Below are 15,210 nucleotides of genomic sequence, written 5' to 3'. Positions count from 1 at the left end.
ATTACGATCCTTTATTGCAAGGATGTCAGCGAAATTGAAAACGACGGTGAGTTGAGCATAAAACAAAAGACGAATGTCTACATCTTTTATATTTCATATTATCCTTCCATCGAAAGCATAGAGAAGTCTGCATAGATAGCACACTGAGAACATCATTACAGGTGCACCTGCTTATGAAAATGTGGGCTATTGACATAAAAACACGAGCGTATCACCGATTAGAACGGTGAAATAAGCCACAACTAATAACACTACATGCATGCCAGATAAAACGCTCGATTTTAGACCAAGTCTACAGTCTAAATCTTGGAAGCTACAGCATAGGAAGGGATCGCAAGAAATACCATTGCAAAACATTACAGAGAGGGTGCGAAATGTTTTGAAGGACGCTGCCAAATGCAAGACGCACTTCATTCATTTTTTCGCGTCGAACAGGACGTGCTTAGACAAAGCATAATCACAACCTTGACTACCTACCATAGCTCGTTCTCAACATATAATGGTACTCAGAAACACTCTCGCCAACAAAGCGGCACGCTTCACTAAAACTCCGATTAACACATCGAGACATTCCTTCCCGGTGTCATTACCATTCACCATCAGACAACGCATTTAGCTCCTGCGAGCCGCTTATACATTATCCTTCCATCCGTACCCGGTTGTAACTATCTTTTCGCACCCCCCCCCCCCCCGACACATACACATACACTGAGATGATACAACACGCACTCCGTCACCCGCCCGCCAGTGATCTCACTCCACCCTCAGTCCTCTCCTCAAGCTGCGCACCCGCCGGGACTCACTGGAGCTGCACCACACCGAAGTCATCCACCTCGTGCGAGGCGTACGTGATGGTACCATCGGGGGAGAGCTCAGCCCCGCCGCTCAGGTCAGCCGCCACGCGCGACGTCAGGTCCAGCGTCTCCACGCGCAGCGCTAGGAAGCCCCCGTAGCCCGGCTGGCCCTTATGGTAGAGTCCGAGGCCGGTGAGCCAGACGGCCGGCCGCGGCGCTACCGGCTGGCTGTCCAGGAACGGGATCGTCGTCTGGGAGGCGTCCCGGTACACGGAGGTGGCCTCGAACTGCAGGAACGTGTCGCTATCACTGTCCGGCCAGCTCGGCTGCTGGGTGAGCGTCGGCACGTCCCGGTCGCCGCCCAGTCGCAGGTCGCGACGCGGTGAGTTGAGAGATGAGGGTGTGTTGTCGTTGGACACCCAGTAGCCCTTGGTGGGGCTCAGCTTGGCCGTGCGGGCCGCGATCGGGGTCACCTGGCCACGGGAGGGGGGAGGGGCAAATGGGTCAAACACGATATTGAATAACACTCGCTTGTTCTAGATAAGTAACCGAAACACAAATGAGCAGATGAGCTTCATATGAGGTTCCTTGAGGTCATGCGTCAACTTTTTTTTGCAAATAATGTATTTTGTGTGTTCACAAGGCCGGAAAAATAAATGTAAAACGAATCGAAGAAGAAACCATTACCAATGCAAGGTAAGCATTCGCCTCCGGGCGTCCATACCTGGATCTCCATGTTGAGGTGTTCGCCGAGCTTCCGGAAGGTGACACCGGTGACCACGTGACCGTCCGGCGCGCGCAGGTCGTCCAGGTCCACCCGACGGCGCTCCCACGACAGCTTCATGTAGTCACGATTCTCAACGTCACTGAAGAAAAACCGGAGTGAAGGTCAGATGACACCTCCGCTGTGGCGTATACATCTGCAGCCTAGCTTATCACTACGTGAACAACGTTATGTCATGTGACGATTTTGACAACAATGATAAGAGCCTCTCAGTACCCCAGTATGCTCATGATCAGTGGTCTAACATATCGCAGTCATATTCACACTCGAACTGACCGCTTGATGTCGATGAGGCTCTTGATGGGTTTCCACTCCACGGTCGAGGCGTTGACGTAGCCGAACTTATCGGCCACCCCCTGCTCGATCTGGATGTAGAACACGCGGTCCTTCTTCACGAACCTGAGGGAAAATGAACAGAAAAGATAAAGATCCTGTACGTGACAACTCGTCAGTCGCGAATTAATTCGCTGGCTGAGCGATTTTGAACTGCGATGGATATAAAGCTTACACTGGATGAGCGTCCTATGAATAATTATATTCAATGACTAATTCAATTCAATATTAAGTTATATTTAAACGATAACCAGAGACAGCGTTATAAATCGGAGTATTTATTCACCGGTCAACCTCAGGTGGCCTCACCTGACCCCAGTGACGACCATGTTCTGGGCGACATCTGCCACGGCCGGCTGGAGGCTGAAGTAGCGGTCCGAGGTCTCGGCGTCGTCACACAGACAGAAGCAATAGGAGCAGTGCCAGAACAGGTTCCTCCACCAACTGTCCACCTGGGCGGGTCAGGGGGTCAGTTGGGCATCAGCGGGACGCTCCTGGATCAGCAGCTTATAGGAAGCAGGCACGGCACTACTTTTACACCCCCGTTGGTGAGCTATGAGCGTAGGATCACGATAACGACAGGTCGAGACAAACACAAACTCGAGAGACTATGCTAGGCTAATCACTTCAACGTCATAACGAATGTCCCATCACAAAATATTGCATTCAATCGAATATCGATAAATAACGGTAATAACGCTGCAGCTAGCCGGCCGCTTGTACCGCCATTCTACATCACTCCTCTTTCCCATAATCTCCCACGGCGGCCTTTCAATCTCCTTTTAGCTTATTCTCCTCCTGTTCTTCACTCCATCAACCTACCTTCCGCGATGAGGAGCACCTGCCGACGCGGCCCAGTTTCTGGCCGTTCTCAAACTCAATCCAGTTATAGCGCCGGTGACTGCCGTCGGTGCCATCCGCGAAGCACACCGTCGAGTCGGCGTTGAAGAAGCGGCAGCTGTGCACCTTGCCCTTGCACGGCCGCTGGTGGCCGCAGATCATGAAGTTGCGTTTCTGTAATCGAAGGAGGTAAAACGAGATGCGTTAGTCAGGTAGCGGAGATTTCAGAATGGTAGAACGTTAGGACGATCGTCTACGTAACAGCGATGATGGCAGATGATACCACATAAGCGATTTTAGTCGCACGAAATCAAATAGATAAAGTTAAATTGTCAGTGCTATTTAAAACAGATATCTTATTCATAAGTAGCCAGCGGAAATCTACAGAATAAACTATTGCTTTAAACCGCTGAACTGTTAAGTGACAACTACCGTTTTTTGCGGTACAAGGTTAAATGGGTGAAAACCAACAATGCAGACTAACTATAGCTACGCTAAAAACAAAACGAAAAGCATGCCGACAGGCACCTACCGTTAATGAAGGTGCGAGAGAAGTGGAGAGCCAACATAGACCGAGATACAACCGTAACCGACTTCATATACAGAGAACAAGAGACGAGCAGCAGGCAAGGGGGCCAAACGCAGGCAACGGGCTGGCCAGTACCATTTCCACCCCAATCACCGGAGGTGGGAGAAAGAAACGCTGGGCGAAGATAGGCGGGAGCACGTTAAAAATCCATATCTACCGTTCACGATATTTTCATGGCTATTATGCTTTTAGGTATCCATAAAATTTTGACACGAATAAAAAGTTGACGGCGAACTTCTTCATGCTGGTCTCCGTATACCTATCGGATAAACATATTCGATACCCTAAAATATATGGTATGGCACACCATTAATCAACGTGCTTATCACACCAGATAAAAGTGCATAGTCCCGACAATCAGGCCTTCATTTGAACTAGTGACGACGGTTCCATTGGGGAAGCTTAGAGCTGATGCAGAAAAGATTACTTTTTACGGGACAACCTCCTCTATAACTAGTTCAAATCCCAGCACCGTCTCTTCCCGCCACCAACACGTTTCTCCAGCCACTTTATACACCCCAACTGATGGCACGTCCCGCTATCACCGCTACGGCATGCTACGCACGACGTGCCGTGCCGGGCCCGTGGCGCCACGTGCCAGCGGGTCACGCGGTCAGCCTGCTTGCCTGCTGCTCCTCCGTGGCGTTGGCAACGTTACCAACCATGTAGCAGCCCTCTCGGCGGGCATGCTGGTAGTAGGCGCAGTTGTTGTTGCAAGTGCCGTCGCGGTTGAGGTCGACCTCGTTCTCCATGTAGCCCTGCAGCAGCTCGGTGACCTGCTCGTACGTCTTGCCCTCCTCGTGTTTGGCGGGGTCGCAGCGCCAGTAGGAGTTGGAGAGGTCCTTGATGACGTGCTGCGCCTCGGAGGCCACCTCGAACGACATCTGCTCGTAGGTCTCGGCCGTGAGACGGGCCTCGACCGTGAACGAGCCTGGCACCAGAGGGGACGGCGTCACACTCCACACATCGCAGAGCAAAGCAATTCGCTAAGAAGTATGAGGTGGCAGGTAAAAGATTGTCGACAAGGCCTTCCATTAACAGAATTATATTTGTATTGCTTTCATCTATTATCTTTAATGCACGAAATGCTAAAACAAGAAAGATTGTCCGTTGTTACTTGCATCTGTATTTGGCTGCACAGGTTTTTCGCTTCTTTTTTGTTATTTTCCTTTTCTTAGCAGGGAGTGTCACGACTTGCATATTTTTGTTTTTGGTGTTAACGTATGGTTCTGTGGTCGTGCGGGACCGTGGGTGGACACTCCTGGTCGTCTGTTCATGGGCGGCGGACTATTTAAAAAAAAAAGTTATTCAACTCATCTTACAAGTATAATTGTTTCCAGTAGCCCTCCGTCCACTCGTCCGTTTGCACAGTCTCCTAAATAGGTATAATGCTAGACCTTGAACACCGTACAAGTCGTTCCGTTTCAATGATCTACCACGCGTTTTCCGAACCCAGCGCGATCCAGTACTCACCCTTCTCATAGAGCCGCAACAGCATGTAGGAGAACTGGATCATCGAGTAGCCCTTGGCCAGTGTGAGCGCCAGGATACCGTACAGGCCGTAGGCCATCTGCTGCGGAGACTGCTGCAGCTCGCACACCATCGACTTGGAGCCCTGAGAGATGAGCAGTTGGTGTGGGAAGGGTCAGTGGGGGAAGGGAGCAAGCGAGGCATGGTGCACGGCGGAGACATAACGTTAGGTAGGCTAGGCAATTAGGCATGGTGCACGGCGGAGACGTTAGGTAGGCTAGGAGTTAACAGTGCAAAGGTGTGAAAACCCTTCGTTTGCCTGATTTTAAGACATTTGCATCGATATTCCCAATACTTGCTTTCTACCTAAGGAAAATTAGGTATATTTGTATGTAGTAAAACATATAACAAACCACACAATAGAAAAGAGTGACGCATCTTTTACGTGTTGTCCCCTTACCTCGCAACCCGCCGCTCAATCAGCTCTCTGACAGGCCCCGTTTCACTCACCGTCAGCACCGTCTGCAGCTGTCTGAACAGGCCCTGTTTGAAGGCGTACCGCGTGTGCCGGTTGTGCGGCCCCACCCGCATGCCCAGCCCCTTGGCCAGGTGGTGGAGGTTGGACATGGTCGACTGCAGCGAGTGTGGGTCGTGCGACACGGCGTGCGTGGCAAAGTCCTCCAGGGTGTGCCGCTCGACGGTGTTGTTATGCTGCTGGTAGTACAGGAAGCGGCCATAGTTGCTGCCGAGCGGGGAGACAAACAACATGGTCAGAGGATGGACACAATGAACACAGTTAACAGCTTTATAACACATGTTTGGGGTGTAAAGATGACCACAGTGGTTTGCAGCGGTTTCGAAAACGGAAATGTTACGGTTGGCTGCATCTCACACAACTGTTCAGAGCGAGAAAACGAGTGCTACAAACCGGAGGATGCTTTCCTTGGGAAAATTCAAACACAAGGGTGTCAATGCCCCTGTACCACATTCTATACACCTAAAGATCTGACGGTGTACAAATGAAGTATCTTATCAAAACCTTGTCCGAAATCCAATTACAAGGACACGCGTCTTGGCGGACAGGTGACGTCAGCAGCCGCACGTGCGCTCGATAAAACGGTCGGCACGTGCAAGACAGGTGGTGTGATCGGCTTACATATACCGTGACCACACACAAACGGGACAACCACAGAACAACACAGTTACGCAAGACACGTGCTGAGCATTACCGTCAGCTTGGGCGGATTTAGCGACCACGGGAACGAAACGTCACGCAAAAAAAAATATAGAACACAGAGCTCAATTAACTACGTAGATATTTGAGAATGTTAAGTTTATAAGTATTGAAATTATAGATAAGTAAAAGCATGATATCTAAATTTATGTCCCTATTTTGCAACTCAAATAATTGCGCGGCGATAATTAAAAACTGTCATTTTGATATGCATACAGCTTCCTTCCCACCCACTCCTGACAACATCCCGACAAGCTTACACAGTGTTCAAAGAAAGTATAGAAAGTATACAAGCCGATATCAAGTAAACCAACAGCCTACCCTGTACTCCGTGTGGAAGAACATATTCAACCACCTCCCTTCTGCAGGGTAAGTATCGCTTCTTCCTGCATTTACCTATCGTGTTGGTCGCGAGCGCAAAAATAGCATGCGTTCTATATTTTCCTTGGTCGTGTCCAGCTTACTTTCACTCGAACCGAAGGCCTCAAGACCGTTCACACAGCAAACGTAGCATAGAGTACAGAGTACAACCCATGAGTGCCGATAACTATAACTGGCAGACAAATTGGATGCACATTGCTTACATAATCTAGCACTGACACCATACGGTGCCAGCAATGTAGCCATACCATACTACTCAGTGCAGAGCTCACAGTCCGACCAGGATCGTGCCCGGCTGCGCAGTATAAACACCACACTGCGTCATGGCACTGTATACCTACTGTATATGTTAGCGAAGTGTCGTCGACCGAGTCATGACAACGATGTGCATAACATCGCTCGAATAATAAACGTTAAAAACAGAGCGCAAAACCCGTCAGCATGTCATATGGTGCCGGGCCTCAGCTAATATCAATGTTACATCGTACTTACGAATGCTCGTGGAAATTAAATCACAGCTCACAAGCAAGCTGACATATTAAAGTGTACTGAAATAAAAAAAAAATGTCATGACCGGGTCTCGAACCCGCTCCCGCCGCACACGGTGCCTCACCTGTTGATGGGTCGCAGCAGGTTCTCCATGGTCTCCACAGTGAGCTCCCAGCGCACCTCGGCCTGCGCAGCGCCCTGGATCTGCCGCAGGCTCTGCTGCATGGAGCGCATGTTATCCTCCAGGCCCTGGATTGTGTCGCTGAGCTGACGGAACCGGCCGAGGAGCTCCGAGTCGCTCGAGCCGGCCGCCAGAGTGCCGGATAGGTCGGGGATGGTGACGCCGGTCTTGTTGGCGAACAGGTCGTTCCAGGTGGTGGTGATGAACTCAGCTACACCCAGAGCTGCCGTGGAGAGAGGGGAGAGGGGAGAGAGGGGCGGGAGAGTGCGGCGTCAAGTCGGTGAAGTGTGGCCCTCGTCAGAGGGCAGTAACCGGTCCTTAGCTGGAACAGTGGAAGGCGAGCCTTGGAGCACGATTAAGGGCTACTCGTAGTCATATTCAAAGTTTTATTGTTCATGCTTGGCTCTATTCTACAAGCTCGAGTCTATATCGCAAAGAAACTGTGATCAGTGATATACATACACACATTCACTGAGACGGGAATGACACAGATAGACGTGACGAGGTGTCCGTTTCGACACTTCGCCAGAGGCAAATTGAAACAGCACCCCCACATTACCGTGACTTGTGTTCTCAACAACAAGCTCTCGGGCACACCTTTAAATGCACCTAGTAAATGCCATGGCACGACCGAAACCAGAGCACGCCTGGCTTGGGCTTCTCAACTACCAGTCCAATGGTTCCCCCGGTATTTACCTGTGCGGATCAGACTGCCGACCTCCATGACCTCCAGCTGAGCCGAGACGCCCGGGCTGCTGCCGAGCGCCGCCAGCAGCAGCAGCAGGGCTACCGCCACACGCATCCTGGCCGTCCGTCTGCCGTCGGGACGAGCAGGGGCTCAGTAGGGCCGGCTGAGGTCTCTGGAGGAGACGGAGGTGCGTTAGGTCAGGTGGAGGCATGCGAGTTGAAGATGTGAGATGCTACATGCCCAGTACAAATATAGGAAATTGGACAGTCATCAAACAGCTCTATATTTTTCGTCTAAGCCAGCCGGTAACAGGCAGCATCTGTCCCTATGTTGACCCTGTCAGTCAGCCGAGTGAACCATCCCCATCTCCGTTTACACGCGTCTCCGATCCTGCAGTCATACTCAGTTTGTACGGGTGACACGCACCACCTCCAACCCCGCCGGACCGGTCCAACAGGCCCGTGACGTGACGCACGTCACGATAACCACAGCATCACGGCCCGCTGCCCCGTCTGATCGCCGTCCGTGACGTCACGCTACACTCTACCGAGCTAGATGACTGCGTGGGCGGCCCGGGTTAGCCTCGCCACAGGCCTTAGAGCACAGCGAGCTATGGAGCACACCGCTCGCTTACCCCCAAGCTCAACGACCGGAGACGCCGGCATGGCCGTGTTTCACGGAGCGCTGCCAGCGCTGTTGGCGCTTTTGGCTTCATTTGTTTGTTTGTTTTGTTGGGTTAGGCCCTTTCGGTTAGACCATTTCAGAGCCGGGAGGATGATAGGATGTAGGGGGAGACATTAGTCTGGGCAGGCACCCTAGTGAGTCGCCGGGGCTGAGCCCGTCCATAGGACAGGCCACCCAGCCCCAAGGCACTCACTGCACCCGGCTACGGGGTGCGCTCCCTCGGGAGCAGCGGTGCCGCTCCAAGGGAGCAGCCCGCATGAGATAAAGTTGCCTGTCCAGCCCGGAGGGGGTAGCGGCGTGGAGGAAAAGGATTTCAGTTTCCTGAGGATAGAAGCACGGAACGGTGTTTTGGCTTCATACTTGTTACACACTACCCCTATATCTCCAACACTACGGTAGTGCGTAACAAATATGAAACCAAAAGCGCCAACAGCGCTGGCAGCGCTCCGTGAAACACGGCCCTTATGGGTTTCGGTTAGCTTTCAGACGCTCCCAGGTCACTGTTTGAAGACTGTCATGACTCCACAGAGGTGATGTGAGAGTCACGCTATAATACGCATTCATCGCTCAATAGGGTTACCGTGACCCGCATGTCACACAATGTTTCAACAAGAAATACTTCGCATTCTGTCATCCAACAGTCAAGGACCGACGTCGCCATATCATACATATCTGCGGCGCTCTAGATGAGACAGCCGGCCGCACCTGGGCTATAGGCAGATTTCGTGAATCACCCCCGCCCCAGTAAAGGTGCAGCGACCGCCCGCCTGTCCGCCGCTGACCGTGAGAGGCCAGCCGCGATTTCGGCTCGGGTCCGTGAGTCACCACGCCCATAATGGGCGACTCGGGAAAAAAACAGCCGGAGGCGGGGGCAGCGCGGCACGCCGGGTGCTGAGCCGGAGGCAGATGTGGGTGTGTCTGCTGGTCGAACAAAACTGTAACGGCACGGCAGGTGCTGCGGGTCGATGCAGCCGCAGGGAGGACGGAAAGGTGTGTCGGTGTGGGGTCATGGCGGCTTGCTACTGCGCAGTTGTACTGGATGGTGATTGCCCGGTAATTGCCCCGTGAAATATTTGTGGCTAATGGACCGGACAGGGCGCACGTGATACAGAATGACGTTTTTCGCACCAAGTCCGTGATTCGACTGAAAAATGCATTTATATATTCCACGGTAGGAGTCTGTTTCACACGGCATGAATTTAACAGCCATTATGCCAGATCACGGAATTCAGCTGTCGGAATCCTCACCTGCACATTTCTGTGTCAAAATCTCCATCTGTGATTCACACCACCCACAGGTCAGACGGGTGCCAGTGAGCGGCCGTACCAAACCGTACCGAGAATTCCAGCGCCGCGCCGCGCCGGGTTGGGCGGCAGTCCGTGTATGTGCGTTAGTGGTGAGTCACCGTATTACGGTGACCTCACCTGGCCAATGTCTGGCACACACCGGTCCTGGGCGGGCTCTACTCTGCGGGCGGGCCGTCTCGCACCAACTCCCGCCAGTGCGATCAGTTCCGCTCAGGGTAGTTCGTTCCGCCTTACAAGGCACGGTATGGAAACGTCGAACCTCGCGAAGCGCGGTTGCGGAGGGCAGGTATGTCTCGGCTAGGAGGGATCGGAGGGATGACCAAGGTAAAAGAAACAAAATTTCCTTAGAGTGCTTTGTGGAAAAGACCGAGTGAGGTGTTATGAGACTTGCCTTGTATGACTTCATGTGACGGCTCATCGCGAAATGGTGTTTCCTGTCCGTCAGTCGGGTCTGATATCAAAGTCGGTACAAATGCGATTCCCTAGCGCAATGCAAATAAGCCTAAGCAGCCATTGATGGAACGGCATACAATACTAGAATGTCTTTACGGAAATAAAGGAAGAACAAAGAAGCCAAACAGGGTAGAATACGGAAAAAGTCGAGAGCTGACGTCGACCGGACATTTGTGAAACAATGCCCAGGTTACATAAGTGGAGCGCCACACTCCGCCCGCAAACGAGTAGTTTTAACCGGAGCTCCGAGCTAGTTAGACCTGGCGTGACTGAGTTGAAAACATGAGCCGTCAAAAATGATGAATCATGCGTAAATGAGTTGGATCACAGAGCCAGAAACCACGTAAGCTGTCCATAAACAGTCGGCTATCAAGTACAGCAAGAGCCGCATCACTTGCAAACCGTCTCTGAAAACCGCGCACCACCCTTAGAAGGAGGGGAATCACACACTAGTAAACGGGCAAGAACGGCGTTCCGGGAACCACCAGCAATACAAACTGTCAAACACCGACTTGATGAATACCATTAAGTATGGCTGCACTGGAATCGCTGTCAGACTATGGAATGCCTTAGTGTTTAAACATGATCTTGTTCAGGCACAGTGCGACAGAGGCCTCTCTAGTTCAAAGGCCTCTGAGGCCTCAAAACGAGAGTGAAGACTCCTCGAAACCACACCCAACAAATCCCAGACACCACCTCGCGTTGCACCACAGCGAGAAGGATTCACTGAGGTAGAAACCAGCAAGACCCATGTCACGCGAAGCAGGCACGCCATGTGTAACAAAAGACGGCCTTTCGTTCGTCGAACCTTTGTGCCTTCCACCGACGTTCACAGTTTGGCACTAGACAAATGGACAATACTTACAGTCTACACACACCATCTAAACGGAATATGGCATAATTCATGCACCACCTATCGACTCTGCAGAGCAGGAATTCAAAAACAGATACAACTATACAGGCTCGGACTTCGACGCGTCGTATATCGGTATGTCTGGAAAAAAAACACACACGCTCGTCGTTTAACATGAGACAGCGGGGAGAGGCTAGAGGGGCCCACCCGGCGGCCCCAGTACTTCCACCTACCATCCCCTACCCCCTACTCCCCCCCCCCCCGTAATCGGTAGCGGTGCATAAAGTCAGCTGACGCCAACGCCCGAGCCCGGTGGGGCCGAGGCGACTGGGCGGCGTGCCACAGCACCGAGAGGGTGCTGCGGCCGGCAACACAGCGGACAGGGGCAGCTGGACCGACCGCGACTGTCACACACGGACAATGCCAGACTCTGTCGGCAATATGCGCTGCCAGGGAACCAGCCAGCGAGCATCCTGTTACTACGGGCTGAAAAGCCTCTGACCTTCAAAGCCATTGATATCGACACAACTAGCAGCTAACAAGTATCAAACGCGTCCGTATAAATAGGTCGAAGTTTGGAGAAAACGCTGAAATGATAGTGTGGACGGCAACGCATTATTACCTTTTGAGAATGACATTATCTGACAGGTGCCCTTCGATAACACAGTGAACTCTTCCGTCCCAAAGTGGAGTGATGCGTGGTGAGGTTATATCATGTTTATACAACATATTACGAACTAACTCACACACGCAATAGCCCAAAGGTCACAAAACTTACGAAGAATCTCCCTTTTGATAACAGTTTATGACTTTAGTTAGACGGCTGACGGTCCGAGCTCGGGTGGCCATGTGGGTCAGGAAACGTTTGTTTATACAGGTGTCCCTCCACCAGTGCCCCCGGCCGGAGCAATACGACACAGGGGCCGGCCTTTGACCACTCCGAGACGGGGCAGCGGCACAAAGAGCGAGTCGGGAAGACGGCGTGACCTTCCCGGCAGTCGGCCACACCAGCGTCGGGAGACGTTTTTCCACGGATTACGCCTCCGACCGCAGATGGATCGCTAGTTCCCCTGTAACTTTGTAAGAGTCTTAGTTCCGCCGACCAGCCGCGTTAGATATGTGGGCAGAAAACCGCGATAGCTCTGGACATAAAGCACAGAACGTCTGGCACATACGGTGCTCCGCATTACTGATAATGACGCCAGCCGCCAGGACGTGCTACGATGTGACAAGGACTGATAAAGGCACAAGGTGATCAGTGGCTAGAGTATGCCCGCAATACCACCTCGCCTTTAATAATTTATCGATCACCGATGCATGGTAGGGGAATGGCAGAATAAAGGGGATATATCACCGTACCGCGTCAGCACGATCATTTAACATGACGGTCAGAATTAGGGACCAAACCAGGCGGGGACAAATGATGGGCTGACCCCAGGGCCGCCCGGACAATTTGATTGCCAGAATAGCGCATTGCAACATAGCCGAGGTTGCAAAAACGGCATTCCAGGAACCGGAAGTTGCGGTGGAGGCACCCGACATCCTGTTGTCGGCACGCCCAAAGGCTGGCATGGTGCAGCGATTGACAGTGACGGTAAGCTGGGCGATGAAGCGACACCGTAATCAGCGGACGGTACGGTTCAGGTCAAGACCAGCGCGGTGGTGGGGAGTCGGCATCCGCTGTAAATCGATAATCAAGGTATGCCGGCTCAGCAGAGCGCAGACTGCCCAGCACAACCGGCTAAAGGCAGCGTCACAACCAAACACATTGGATAGAAGTGAAGGCGACAAGGAGGAGCAAGGAGTGGCATGGTTGTAGCTGTGCCAATGTTTCTAGTTTCCGTCTGACAGTCTGACTCTTTCTAACAGTTTCCATGCACTTATTCTTTCTTTCTTCTGACAGTTCAGACAGTCTGAGTTCAAGGTTATTCCATCAACGTAAGAAGCAATGTCAAAGGGAGCAGATCAGAGCCGCATCATGCCGTACAACGAGCGTCAATAAACCTGCAGCAAACAAAGCGGAAGCCAAGGAGGAACTGATGCCACCGGTTCACCGCCTGCCTAGCCGGTTTGTTGTGACCCAGAGGAACTGTGGCCTCAGTTAGAACTTTCACTGGTCGGGGTCGAGGCGCGGTGCCGGACACAAATGTCCGTGAGATGTCACGATTTCTGGGTGTGAGTCACTGTTGATAATGGTTGATTGGCCGAGTGCAAGCTTTCTCGAACATTCTCCCAGGCTTATCAGTAGCTTATCCTCCATCAACTCAAAGCCCGTCCAGCTTCTGTTATTCCTCGGCTGTGATTCCGTTATACGATGACGTCGCCTCCCGTCCGCGGTGAAATTGGGGTGACGTCACTGAATGGAACCAGTCGGTGACCTCTGTCCGAACTGTGTCCCCCCCTCCCCCCACGCGAGGCAGGTGCACCCTCCCCCAGCGGTGGCACGGCGCGGCACGAGCTACGTCACCGCTCGGCGGCTCAGTTCTGCCCCAGTGAACTCAGCTGAGTCGCCTGCCGACTCAGCAACACTGACCGGAAACTTAGCAGCACGAGTCGCCAGCTGGGGCTGACCACCAAACACACGAACACGAAATTCCCACCTCGCCGGGCGCCGTCGATCGTATGGCATAACGACAAGGGTCGTGCTATCAGCAACAGGCGACGCAGTCGGTGCATGCAAGATCGGACAGGTCTCTGCCGGGAAACGAGGGCACTGATTGTCCCCTGGTTTCCACCTTATAAGTCGACAAAATTTGTCTGTTCTGGCTCGCCAAGTGCCATCTGCCTTGCTGGTCAGCGATAGAGCCGATAGCAGTGGTCACCTGACACCGTGCCGGCCAACAGCTCAAACTGGACAGTGGACCTTGACAGCCGACCTATCGTGCGACGTACTGGTACTGTCACCGGAGCGGGCGTGTCACCTGACACCGAACTCAAAGGTAATCCAACAGGTAACAGATGTCACTCCTCGACTCAGCTTGTTGACTTATGAGCAACAATAATGTGTGCTCAACGACATGGTGTAAGCTAAGCGACGCAGTAATGCAAGACAAGGGGACTAATTTAATTCAGACTCACGATGAAACACCGAACAATACCTGCTCATTGCAGTGTGAGCACTGAGCTCGCATACTGCATACATACCTACAGCACGGACGGGGTGTCAACACTGACCTGACTGAAGTCTGAAGCCTCTGAAGTTCTTCTGCCAGCTGCAGCCAGTAGCCTTTCAGAGTTCTCCTGGTCTGACGCTCTGACGCCGTCCTGGGACCACCCCCGCGAGCACACACTCCTCGCGCGAGGACCGGCGGCCGACTGCCGCGCCGTCGCGCCGCGGTCGGTCGGCCCCATCCCGGCAACAAAGCCTCCGGTGGAGTCACGTGATCTCTGTGGTCGGCCACGGCGGGTGACACGTGACAGTACGGCGGCGGCTGGCGGCAGCGGACGCGGTCCCTTCAAAGGATGGCACGTGGCGAGCGTGGGCTGAAAAGGAGGGGAACGGGAGGAGAGGAGGGTTATTGTTCCGGTAGCACATACCATGTCAGGCACTGATTGAGACGGGGTAGGGTAGGGTAGGTAGGCGCGCATGGCTCGAGGGCGAGGGCGAGTCTGTGGAGAAACAACAGGGGCGGAATGGCAGGGGATGGTCTATCTACACTCGATGGTCCATGGCCATGCTGCGCTCGACAGAAGATAATCGAAAACGCATACACTTTGGCGCAGAGGGGAGTCACAAAAGACAAATTGCAGCTTCATAGATATTACTCCCCCACATAAAAATCCCTGGTTTCAGGCAGCCCTGCAACGTTTTCAGAATGGTGATAGATAGCAACCATCAATAGAGCAGAGAAGCCCTATCAACATCTCGGGAGAAGGGCATATCATATTTTCAAGATGACATCCAAACGTTCAAATGGCCATGCTGCGCTCGACAGAAGATAGTTGAAAACGCATACACTTTGGCGCAGAGGGGAGTCACAAAAGACAAATTGCAGCTTCATAGATATTACTCCCCCACATAAAAATCCCTGGTTTCAGGCAGCACTGCAACGTTTTCAGAATGGTGATAGATAGCAACCATCAATAGAGCAGAGAAGCCCTATCAACATCTCGGGAGAAGTGCATATTA

General features: G+C 52.6%; 1 protein-coding gene across 2 annotated transcripts; it reads right to left on the bottom strand.

Annotated features, from left to right (window-relative positions):
• Window positions 1-71: 71 nt before the first annotated feature.
• On the bottom strand, window positions 72-14,406 carry LOC122385438. 2 transcript variants are annotated; one of them, XM_043373711.1, is made up of 11 exons: window positions 14,256-14,406; window positions 7,792-7,955; window positions 7,039-7,318; window positions 5,321-5,552; window positions 4,814-4,955; window positions 3,967-4,271; window positions 2,734-2,925; window positions 2,221-2,363; window positions 1,855-1,977; window positions 1,519-1,660; window positions 72-1,267 (listed from the first exon to the last, which is right to left on the bottom strand). In XM_043373711.1, exons 2-11 carry the CDS (start codon window positions 7,895-7,897, stop codon window positions 800-802), a joined length of 2,133 nt encoding a protein of 710 aa, XP_043229646.1. In that variant the 5' UTR covers window positions 7,898-7,955; window positions 14,256-14,406; the 3' UTR covers window positions 72-799. The 2 variants fall into 2 exon arrangements, with proteins under 2 accessions (XP_043229646.1, XP_043229648.1); XM_043373713.1 differs by having other exon boundaries at window positions 4,003-4,271.
• Between the last annotated feature and the right edge of the window lie 804 nt (window positions 14,407-15,210).

Source organism: Amphibalanus amphitrite, unplaced genomic scaffold (genome assembly GCF_019059575.1).
Source record: "Amphibalanus amphitrite isolate SeventyFive unplaced genomic scaffold, NRLGWU_Aamphi_draft 000219F_arrow, whole genome shotgun sequence".
NCBI lineage: Eukaryota > Metazoa > Arthropoda > Thecostraca > Balanomorpha > Balanidae > Amphibalanus > Amphibalanus amphitrite.
The sequence above is the reverse complement of the archived record's forward strand: the minus strand, read 5'-3'. Positions and strand labels throughout refer to the sequence as shown.